Source organism: Pseudopipra pipra, chromosome 3 (assembly GCF_036250125.1).
Source record: "Pseudopipra pipra isolate bDixPip1 chromosome 3, bDixPip1.hap1, whole genome shotgun sequence".
Classification (NCBI taxonomy): domain Eukaryota; kingdom Metazoa; phylum Chordata; class Aves; order Passeriformes; family Pipridae; genus Pseudopipra; species Pseudopipra pipra.
The window spans coordinates 22,586,986-22,599,125 of NC_087551.1; the positions used below are offsets into that span (position 1 = coordinate 22,586,986).

The window sequence follows — 12,140 nt, forward strand, 5'->3', positions numbered from 1 at the left end:
AGACTGGCAACATAATGGGATTTTTCCAAAATCTCATATGACATCTGCTTGTGCCTAAGCATTTTAAGAATCCAGGCCCTCAATCCATGTTTAATCCCCAAAGCTATGTGGCTCCTGAGCCTGCAGCCAGGCAGGAAAGGGGCACAGCCTTGTCCCAAGTCCCATTATTTTGGGGGTGACATTGCAAAGTATGGGATCAGCAGATATTAAAGTGGGCAGCATGGCTAAAAAGAGATTAGTACAATTCTCAAAAACACAATGGAAGAAACAGTTTATTTGAATATTAATGCAGACCCAAATTCAGGAACCAGCAATTTGGGTAGCCATGACACAAGATGCAAAGTAAAGCTTGCAGCGTCTGTGGGCCCACATCATTGCTACAATAGTTTGAAACGCACAAAGTGACATATCTTTGTCCTAAATACAGTTCAAGGCAGCAATCACAGTTAAGAAGAGCAAGTTCAGGTGATACAGGGTCATTTCCACCACACAGATTTTCCTCTCCACTTCCCATCTCCACTTATGAGGGAGGGACTGTGCCTTTGCTTTCAGGGAGTGAGCACCGGTAATACCAAGGTGACCAAAACCCAGCATTTACTACATGTAGCTAGTTACTACAGTCAAACAGTAAATACACTTATGAGAAAGGAAAAAAAACCAAAACACCAAACGAAAAAAAACAGAGACTCCTACACTACTGGCACACAGAAAAGTACCGTAAGCAGCGAGCAGATGGCGAGGCCTCCAGCTCACTCCCGCCATTCCAGCCCCACACGGGCCTGAGCACGCACATGGGCTTTCTCTCCTCACCAGTGGGAGTTACAAGCAAGACTCAATAGCACTTCTTAATCACGATTTCCATGCCCAAGCTCTTCATTAGAGGCTTTTTTTTTTTTTTTTGGTTTCACAAGTTCCCTTCTCCCTCAGTCCCTTTGGTCTAGACAAATTATTCACCTGTCCCTCCTAGCATGAAGGCAGACCTGGACTCAACACACCAGATGAGGCTTGAGTTTCAGGAGCAGCAAGGAGCTGATTAAGGGAATTACAGCAGGGCTGTCGCACCTTCCCAGGGCTGGCCTGCTCCAGTATAAACACTCCTTTTCTTTGAAGATACAGAAGCTCTTAGGTGCATGTTTGGCACTTACACAATACAACAAGACAATGGGAGCCCCAGTCAGTGAGAGGCCCAGCTGCTGCAGAGGCACAGACAGCATCCTTTTTCCAGCCCTCACACAGCTGTGGGACCCAGGATGCCATAGGGATCACACCAGCGTGAACAGATGTGGCCCTTCCTGCAATCCAGAGTGGCCACCCTTACCATAGGGATCAGGTTTGGACCTCCAGGTGAGGTGCTCCCCATCTCCAAGGTGGGTGATACATCATCCAAGGAGCATGATCATGTCAGACACCAAGGTATGATCTGGTAAAGAGAACCACGGTTTTCCCAATGGCTGACACATAACTTGATTGTTAAAGTTACCTCAGCAGGCCTGCTGAGCCAGGAGTCCCAAGTCCCTCCAGATCTCAGGACACGACAGAGAAGCCATCAGTCTTTGCCCACACAGGATATCGCACTGCTCTCATCTCTCCAGTGCAACCAGGCAGTACACAAACTGTGCCACCAGCCAGGCCAGGTAGAGGACAGCCACCTGCCACTCCCACTCCTCCTATACAAAACACATTTCCTGCCCCCCAGTTCCTGCCCCAGCTGCAGGAGCACCAATACTGGGCACCCACCCAGCATGGAGCAGAAGTCAGGGCTGTAGGACACCACGACAAGCAAAGGAACGTGCAGCACTGTTGCTGTTGAGGCTGCAGCTTTCCAGCTAACAGTGTGCATCCCAGCTCAGTGGCAAGGCGCTGGTGAAGATTTGTAGCAGGAGATCAGGGACGTCAAGAGGAACTGCAGACACAGCACTACAGACCATGAATTTGTGAAGCGAGTGAAACTGAGACGAGGCAGATGAAAAGCCTTGACCTTATATCAGTATTTCCAAGCAATAGCAGCTCCAGAGATCCAGAGACAGTAAAGGCACTGCAGCACAAGACCATGTGGCAGAGCTGACACCATCATCCTATGGCTGGAAATGCTGTAGTCTCAGTTCACCACAGACATCCTGTGTGAAACTGGTCTTGCCCAATTCTACTGTCTCATTTAATGACCATAAAGTAATTTTCTACAAGCTCACCCTGCAAGTACATTGTTAGCTAGCACAAATGAAGCTGACAGGCAAGAGCCCTCAAAGCTGGTTAGAGGTTTAATTCATTAAGATCTACAAGTATCTCCATGATCACAGGACACGGAAAGCATTGCACAGTCCTTCCAAACCATAAGCTCTTCTCAGAGCTCAAGCCAGCAGTCAGAGGTGGGACATCCCTCAGGTTCCAGACCTGGCCTCCTTGCAGACAAGCCAGCTTTTTGAGAGGATTCTGCCTCTTGAGAGAGATGCAGCTCTCCATCTCTGCAGTTTGCTTTTGTTCCAGTAAGGACAACCTCACCAATACGGTAAGAAGCTACTTAACTGCTCTGAGTGTATGATTGCTGAGACTAATACTAAGATGATTAGAGCAATCAAGTGGAGCTTCTTGATGAAAACTCTCCCCATCACTAGGGATTAAGAACAGATCAGATGCAGAAATGGAGCAGCTGCACTCACCACTCACTCAGCCTGAACCAACTATGAATGCAAGCAGATTACAAATCATCTTCTCACAGACACAAGTTTCTCTTGTCACTCCCAATCAGCAGTACATGGTCTTTTGTGGGGTGGCACATACCCAGCAGCACAAGTCAATTAAAAAAATCTGTACCACTGTTTAAGGAACAAGTCTCCCCTCACATTTCTATTCTGAACCAGAAATTACCATCATCACTTTAGCAACCCACTATCACTTTGTGGCAAAACCCCATGCTCCTGACCTTCATTTGCTCACTTGATCTGTGTTGGCCCTAAGAAGGACCAGGTAGTCCTCAAACTGCCCTCTGACCCCAGAGGTTCCAGGCTTAGCCAGCAAGAGCTACTTAGTCACAGGGGTCACCAAGTCCTCCTGTCCCTGAAAAAATTAATCACTGCAACAGGGAGTTGCCTTCCAGACAGTACTGGAGGAGTACAACTCTTAAATCACCCTCCACTGATCACCTACAACAAACAATTCTGCCAAGCAGATTTCAAAACATTTTTTGTCCAAATCGACTTCATGCACACATGCCACAGAGAGTCAGGCCAGTGCTGGGAAGTAAGGGATGGAAGTTAAGTCTAGGGATTGCTTTGCCATCCCTTAACACCAAACAGATCTGCAGGTTGTCTAGACTACTGTAAGACGGTCATGCTGCTGAAACAAGTTTTACCCTCTCCCTGACCCCTTCAGTTCTACCTCAAGCCCTTACACAAGTACAAGATTAATCACACTAAGGAACCACAAACAAACTCAATACAACCAGACTACTCTTCAGCTGAATCTACTCCCCTATCCAAACAAAGGCTGGTTCCAGAACAAGGAGAGTAGAACAGAGAGAAAGAGATTGCCCCTTTTGCACTTACACTGAACTAAACACCGCAGAAGAGATAAAAGGCTTTTTCAGCCTACATCTTATTTGACAAGCACCTTCTCAGAAAAGCCCTATACAATACGCTTTTCAACTTCTCTGACAATCTGGACTGTGACAGCACCAGCCCGACCATCTCACCCTAGCATGCAGAGGGGCGCAAATCAACCCCGACTTCAGTGGTCAGCTCAGATTAATGCTGCTTGATGGGAGGAGTGAATCAAGCTCAAAGTCTGCCAAAGCAGAGAGTGTAAAAGACACTGTGATCAGTAATGTGGCGCAGTGGTGAGAAGCCTTTGAACAACAGCAGATACCAACATTTCATTTCCTGGCTGGAGGAAAAAGACTTGGGTTAGGCAGAGCTGTTTGGAGCTTGTACTGAGGAACGTACAAGACAAAAGCGTTTGGAATCTTTCCACGTACTGGAAATGAAATGCCTGAGTTTTAAATTTCTTGTTACAGTTCGGGCGCAAGGCTGTGTTTTAGAAAATGCCTGTGTTTCAAAGAGCTGAGAAAAACGTGATTTAAACTGCACAAAGCACTTCGTTCAGTTCCTTTTAACTCTTGTTTTCTACTTTTTCCTCCCCAGGATAAAAAAGAGTCATTTTCTTCCTACTCGTTTCCCAAGATACCAACTCCAGCTCCTAAGCATCCCGCAGCCCGTTCCGGACGCTTTCGGAGCGCAGACGCTCCAGCTCTCTCCTGGCTGCCCCTCGAAGCCCCGAGAGCACGCTCTCGGAGGAGCTGTCACACCCTCCCAACCCGCCCTCGAGCCTCCCCAGCCCCTGGACGACCTCAGAGCTACCAGCCGCGGGACCTCGAGGTTCGGGCTCTGTGACACCCTCCCGTTTCCCACGAGGGGGACGCGGGGGCTCCGCCTTACCCGAGCCAGGCGGGCGGCGCTCCGGATGGCCGCGGCTACGGCGCCGCCGTCGGGATGCACCCGCTCCACGTGCCCCCACATCCGCTCCCAGGTCTGCCCGTCCATGGGGAAGCCGCTCTTGTTCACCAGGAAGAGCGACCCGCCGTCCCGCTGCTGCTCCTGCTCCTCCTCCTCCGAGCCCCCGCCGCTGCCGCTCCCGCCGCCGCCCGCCGCCCGCGGCTGGGCGCTCCGCGACCGGCCCCCCTCCTTGCCGGCCGCCGCACGGCGGCTGCTCCCGCGGCCGCCGCCGCCGCCCGCCGCGCCCGTCATGGCCCCGCGGCCATGCCCGAGCCCGGGACCGCTGCCGGGAGGTGCCCCGCGGCCTCGCCGCCGCCCGGTCCCTCTTTATATAAATATATATATATATATGTATGTATGTATGTATGTATGTGTGTATATCAGGGCCGCGCGGGGCGGCCCCTGCTCAGCGGCGGCAGCGCGGGCGCCCCGTCCCGGCCCCGCTCCCCCCGGTACCGGCCCCGGCCGCGCTGGGGGCGCGCCCCGCGCCCCGCGCCATGCCGCGCGCGACCGCGCGACCGCCGCCCGCCGCGCGCCCCCATTGGCCGCCGACACAAAGAGGGGCGGGGCCAGCGGGGCGGGGCCGGCGGAGGGGGCCGGCGGGAGGCGCCCCCTGCCGGGCAGAGCGGGCCATGGGAGCCCGGCGGGGCGGCCTGGGAGGAATCGCCCGATCCCAGCCGAGCCCGAGCCCAGCCGAGCCCGAGCCCAGCCGAGCCCGAGCCAGCCGAGCCCAGCCGAGCCCAGCCGAGCCCGAGCCCAGCCGAGCCGAGCCGCAGACCGAACCCAGCCGAGCCAAACCAGAGCCCGGCCGAGCCCGAACACAACCGAGCTGAGCCTAGCCGAACACAGCAGAACCCAGCCGAGCCCATCGCAGCCCAGCCCGAGCCCAACCCAGCAGAGCCTGAGCTGAGCCCAGCCACGCCAAGCAGAGCCAAGCCAAGCCAAGCCCGAGCCGAACCGTGCATCCCGGCCCACACTGCATGACGGGAGCCTGAGGATCAAACTCTTCATCAGAGAGAGCTGGGCTGTTCCATTCTTCCCAACAGAGCTGGACAATCCATTGCTAAGGACTGAGTGTTAAGGTGGTGGCAGTGAGATCCCAGCCTAAAGGCAAAGCGCTCCCGAGGGAGGCACCAGGGCTCTTGTGCCCGGCGGGCAAAGGAGCGCCCCAGGTCGGGTAGACAGCTCCCTGATGCTGCTGCCATCTCCAGCACTTGGCTGCTCCCTGATGGCTGCTCCCTGATGGCTAGACCCTCCATGCTCAGAGGGTATTTTGCAGCTCTTTATATCAAGCACAAAAGTGTCGATGTAATGGAACTTCTGGAGCTAGAGATGACTTCCCCATCAGAAACAAACAGTCTGAAAAATGTTGCTCCCATCCCCTACCCATGCAACTCAAATACTGCTGCCACTCTGATCTCCTCAGTTCCCAGACATAAATAAATTTCTGCAGTGCCCTAATCGGCTTCCTGAAGGCTCTCAGTAGCCAGGAGTGTAGGCTGAGTTGCTAATCACTCTCCGCAGGAGTCAATGTCTCTGTGAGTCCTACCAGTAATCCTCCCTGCTGTACCCTGGCCCTGTCATATGCCAGAATCTCATCAGGAGGTTTAATGGAAGGGAGGCCCAAGAAAAGCTGTTCCATCAGCTAAAGCAAACTAAGAGCTCCAGCTCACATGGCTTGCCAAGTGTCAGCTTTCAGCCCAGGAGATTTTGGTCTAGGGAGCCCCTTGAGCTGAATGTGGGGGCTCTGTGTGCAAGTGGCAACACAACCTGGGGGACAGGAGGAAAGGTCAGAGTGGATTTAGAGCTGCTGTGAAGCCTTCACCTTCTCCACTATGTCCTGCGTTTCCCTCATCGTCAGGCAAACACTGCAACTGGAGGGCAAATATGCCCCCGTGATGGCCAGAGGCAATCCACACACACACACACCCCACTGGGTTTTGAAGCAGAATCCCAGGGGAAGCACAGTCTCTCCTCCTAGAGCACAGATGAAGCTGCACATCAGCAAGATGTGAGAGCACCAAGATGAGTTCCAGATGGGAGTTGATGAAGCACAGAGACCCAGAGAGGCTGCAGATGGCTGCAGACATGGAGGAGAGGGCTCTCGAGGAGCCAAGGGAGGCTCAGGAAAGGCAATGTAAGGAAAGGAATGCTGAGGAAGTCTGTAAGTTCACTGGAGCAGAGCCAGGGGAAAGCTTGAAAATCATTCAGACCTGGATCTTGGGACTAATGGGACTGTGCAGGCGGTGGCATCCATGTGTGAGCAGCCCAGGGGCACATTGCGTGTGACAGAGCCTGGAGTGCTGGGATTACACAGCAGAATGTCATCACCGAGGATGCTGATACACAAGCTGGCAGTCACGTATGTCCCAGAGCCTTGTTCACTATTGGAACAGGCAACCATGGTGATGCTGTCACAGCCTCACTCGGTGCTGCTTCACTGCCCAGAGCAGCCAGGAGCTGTCAGATCATGCTTTCCTACACTCACCCTGAAAGGATGAAGTTTAGAGTGATGCTACGTGCTTTGCAGTTCATAGCCTCCTGCATCTACCACGTCAGGGCGTGCTCCATGCCAGAGGGATGGACTCTCCCTGGCCAGACAAAAAAGGGGTATGGTGAGGTTGGGACACCACAGCTCTGTCCATAGCAGCCCTTTGCAGCACTCAGACCCTTTCCAATCAAGACTGAAAGAAAAAGAAACTATTACCAACTCCTTGATGCTCAGGATGAAGAGGGACAATCTGAACTCCCAGAGGTCACTTGATGTGTCCAGGGCCAGCTGTGGGCTGGACAGGCAAGGCTGAAATTAGCTGAGGTCCTGAAGCCAACAGCAACTTTGGAACAACAGCCTAAGGAGATAAAAGTAGAATCCCCAAGTCCCAACAACTAAGGGAACATCTTAATAACCCTCTTGCCAGCTACAAATTAAGAATAAAAATAGAAGAACGCTGCTCTGGATTAGCCGAAGTCCTCCCTGGTATTAGTTACAAACAGAGAGATATTCAAGATGAGTAAGAGCAGGGTGAGATATGCAGCATTTCCCCAGCATCCAATGGCTTTCACTTCATGGGATCACCTAATTTTGATACCGTAACTCTCATCAGAGACACTTTGCTCCCCACTCTGTTCACAGCTCTTACTCTCACACCAGATTCCTGCCCAGCTTCTATCCTGGAGAGCAAGACCTTTTTGACTTTGAGGTCACTTTGTACGGATGTACCTTTCTAAAGCTAGCTCTGAACAACACCTCAAACCTACAGTCTTTCTCCTGATGTGGGGCTTGTTGCTACCACAGCTGCTTTCTGGGTCAAAGGAACTAATTTGATCATAAAATCATGTAAGAGGGTTTTAACCTTCATTATTTCCAATTGCAGACTCATTTAAATGCAATATTCAAAAGGCCCTGCAGTGCAATTACAAAATCAACTGTGGGAAAATTAATAGCTCTTAATTGTACCATGGCAGCAAGGTGATATTAGCACTGACATTTTTTCCAAGCAGACTTCTCCAAAGTGTCACCCCCCCAACCCCCTCAAGGAGTCCCACTAGCCCCTTCCCCAGCATCTTCTTGCACACAGCAACAGATTCAGCCCTGCCGTGTAGCAAAACCTCACTGCCCTCTGATGTTCCTCATGGACAGAGGCAGTTCACTGATGTATTTATTTGGGCTTATTTGGGAAAACACTTCCTTTATTACCCATTGTTTCCAAACAGCGTTTCTTGTGCTAGGAGCCAGCAGGAGAGGGTTTGTCTGGCCAGCAGCTCCAGCCTGACCCAGCCTCAGAACAGGGAGCTGCAGCCAGGCTGGGAATGGACCACCGGTGTGATCAGCACCTGTGAGGACTCTTGCACTGCCCATGCTCCCACTTTTCTGCTTTGAAATTCAGTGGGTTCCTGCTCTGCTGGTCTTCTGACAGTACGGCTCCAGCCTTTCGTAAGATCTTTGTAAGGCCTTGTCCCAACTCCACTATCAACACACCTGTGTTAAAATACTTCTCACTGTGAATGGGAATGCTACTCTATGCTGCCAGGGTACATAAGGGAAACACCAAACCCAGAAGTGGAAGAAGACCAGCAGCAGCACTGCAGCTAAAGATGGGGTGGTTGGCAGATTGCAGTTGACCCTGCCCTGCCTGGCTTCTGGACTCCTTCAGACCAGGCCGTACGGCAATTCTCCCTGTCCTAGTCCACACCAGTGCCCTTCTCAGTGCCATAGCCATGCCACAAATCTGCTCCTGGTGCATTTTCTTTGCTGCCTCTGCAGGCAGGCAGTGGGGAGCTGGTCCAGCAGTCCACCCAACAGGGGCAGGAGACACCACTGACATTGCTACAGCCCCACTAGGGAGAGCTGAAGATTTCTTTTGAGCAAGAAGAGGGTGTTTAAGTCTTCTGCTGTCCAAGCCAGGACTGGGAAGCAATAGTCAAGGAGTGGTCTTACAGCACCCAATCATAAGCTTTCTTTCCATCAGGTAGATGACAACATTACAGTTCTGGACCTGGGTTGTTTTCCAGGTCACCAAAAGTGGAGTGAAGTGCTCTGCACTCACTGAACGTCCCTGTACCAGTACCCGAGAGCAGGTCAGTTACTGGTGGAGCAGGAAATATGCCCAGTGCCTCCAGCTGGCAGTGGTCAAAAGCCTGAAGCCTGGGTACCTCACAAAGTGTTCCCAGGGTGGGCACACTGTTCTGCTAAAGCTGGGTCAAGTGATCTTAATGGCTTTTTCTGAACTTAGGAACCAGAAGAGCAGCTGCAGTCTGAAATGGTTGATCGTACAAAGGTGCTTTAGTTTTGCAGGGGGAAGCAGAAAAACAGAGGTCAGGAAAGTTTGCCTGCTGTCAATGAACTGCATTATTCCTATGCAACCGTGAGCCCGTTTCCTGGAAAGACCATAGTGACCTCATTTGATCCTTGAAAAGGAAAATAAAATTTGTTTGTTTGGGGCTTTTTCCTAAATTGGACGTTATACTGGAAGGGGATATTTTTAGTAATGAAATGCAAGGTCAAACTGTGATAAGGATGTAACCATGGTAATGTGGGAAGGGCTGTTGATGCAAGGTTGCAGAAGTGATTTGCGTAACCACTAAGAACAACTTTATGTATTCATAAAACTTCCATGTGATCACTGGGAAAATAAAAATGTGAGGCATACTTAAACAAAAAAAAAAAAAGCAAGTTACAAAAGGAATGCTTTGAGGGTGTGCTTCCTTGGAGCTTTCCCCAAAGTAATCCTTTCTGGGAACTCTTAACACTATTTATTTTACAGTGGTTTAGCAGAAAAAATAGCCATCAGCTGGTTTGGCTGAACCAAGGAAGAACTTCAGCGGCATCTTTCAATTTCTGCATAAGCAAGTCCAGGACCTCCTGCTGTAATTCTACTGCAACAAATTGTTACAGTGTTTATTTTAGATGGATCTAACTGGGCTCCAGTTGTCCTCAGACTAATACAACAGGCAAGATTTTCTTGTATTAATAAAGATAAAAAAAAAAAAAAATCAAAGTGTCAGGAAAAGCCTATAAATCAGGCTTCCCCCAAAACTGGTTTGCAAGTTTTCACTTTCCACTCCCCCTTGGCAGGTCAGCATGTCCCACTTGGCCTGACTGATCCTTCGCTGACAGTGAAATAGCCTCTTCCATAATTACTATAGTCACCTCACTCTGGTGTACAACAGATAGCACCAGATACAAGTGAAACTTGTTTCTGAGGGGTACAACATCAGCGTCCCTTTGCTAGCCTGCCTTAATCCTTGTCTCATTGCAAAGTTTCAGTCTCAAACATTACAGCTTGGGAAAATAATTACATCAAAACAGATTGCTGTGAAGGTCTTACTTTGATGGCATATCACATGATTTGGTCTCTCCAGCAAGCTCTGCTTATACAAACAAGGAAACACTAATGCAACCTTCCATAAATATCAACAATTCATTTCTTTTTACCAACTACTTCTTTAACCTTTAGTCAGAGGGTAAGCTACCCAGCACAATCACTTTTTTTTTTTTTCAGTGGAACTGCATAATAAAAATGCAGGGAGTAAAGAAAGGCGGTGGCTGAAAAAAATCTGCTACTAGAAATGAGATTTTTCAGCAATCATCCACAGCTGCAGCCCTTGTTACAAGGGAGCTGCCAGTGGTGGCACCAAAGGTGAGAGTCAGGACTTACCTCCACTGCCACGTGAGGACCTGAGTCATCCCTGCCTGCATGGAGAGAGGAATGTACTGCAATAAAACCCTACCTGCTTAAGGTTAGAACCATAATTGTTGGTGCTGTTCAGAAATAAATTAATCAATCTAGTTCTGTTATGGGATACTCTGTGCCCTCTATGAACAGTATGATGCTAGTTAGGAAACGCTCTGACCAGATGTCACCCTTACATATTAAAATTCCTCAAACACATTTTCTTTCTAGGAAGAAAGAGAAGTGGACTGAAAAAGTTATTAAATCTAGCAGTAGAACATATCACAAGCCCAAAAAACAACAGCCTTTGAATTTAGATGCTGTGTGAAACCTGCAAAGAGAAATGTGTGATGTTCTCAATACTATGGTACAACAAGGTGTCATCAGCTGATGATTTCATCAAACAGTTTTTGATCTGAAGCATCACTTCAAGCATCCCTAGGAAACAGTGCTCCGCAGGTTAAGAGTCCCCCTTTTTAGAGCATGATTGAAGAGTAATCAAAACACTGCAGAAGCACTTGAAAGTGACAGTAAAATTCAAACCCTGTGGTCATTTTATAAACAAAGTTCTTAAAGGAAGCATAGTAATCTGGAGCAAAATTACTTTTTCTCAGTCATCTTCATTATTTGCCATCACAGAAATGATACTCATTGTCGGCACTGACTTGCAAAGTCAAGCCTATAGAGCATTTTCTGACTTTGGAATCAAAACTGGGAATGTTGTGTGATCATGCAAGCTGCAAACTTGGAGGAGGCTCCATAATGCTCTCTGTACTCTTCCTGCACACAGATATTTCAACCCTCATGAGATTCTTACAGTTCTAGCCTGAGCAGTTGGAGTAGGTCAGAGGAAAACCGTGGGGCATTCTGTTCCCCAAAAGCCAAGGGACCTCTGCATCTCCCCTGGCAACAAGAGCCTGGTTTGGATAACTTTGTTAAGCTTCTGAGCCTTTGCAGACTCTTCTACTTTTTTGAAGCTTCTGTGGAGCAGTGACAAGATGCAAAATCATGGGATTTCTATCTAGGCTTTAGGCAGTGGCCTCTTAGTGAACTTCAGGTTTTTAGCATTAGGGCCCTAAGGAAATTTCAGTTGTTCATTGGGAGCAGAAGATAACACAAATTCAAGTCCCATAGAGACAGTTAATCATCCACGGGTGAGTCATTCTCACCCCAGCGGGACAGTGCTGCTTCATTCCGCACAGGATGTACATTCTGTCTAATGGCCCTAGGGTTGTTCAGAATCAGCTGATGAATTATTCTGAAGAAATCAAGTTGCCTTCCAATATTTAATGGAGAAAGCAGCATGCACAGCCTTAGAAACTGTGCTGTTATATTTTAAGTTCTTTTTCTCTTGGTAACAAGCTGGATAATTTGATTTCTAAAAAAATAACTAACTTTGCACTCCTCTGCACTCCCTCTTTTACCTTATTCAAACTAGTGATCAGCATCCGAGAAACCTCAGGACTGCCCCATTCTGAGA

At 49.5% G+C, this 12,140-nt stretch overlaps 1 protein-coding gene across 3 annotated transcripts in view; it reads right to left on the reverse strand.

The window, feature by feature from the left end:
* VASH2 (vasohibin 2) overlaps nucleotides 1–4,969 on the reverse strand; it is a 37,381-nt gene extending 32,412 nt beyond the window's left edge. The window contains exon 1 of one of the 3 annotated variants that reach the window (XM_064648262.1): nucleotides 4,431–4,969. In XM_064648262.1, coding sequence (XP_064504332.1) covers nucleotides 4,431–4,739 — 309 coding nt within the window. In that variant the 5' untranslated portion in view covers nucleotides 4,740–4,969. Of the gene's footprint in view, nucleotides 1–4,163; nucleotides 4,282–4,430 lie in introns of those variants that run through there. The other 2 variants (XM_064648263.1, XM_064648264.1) reach the window with 2 other exon arrangements.
* Nucleotides 4,970–12,140: the final 7,171 nt, after the last annotated feature.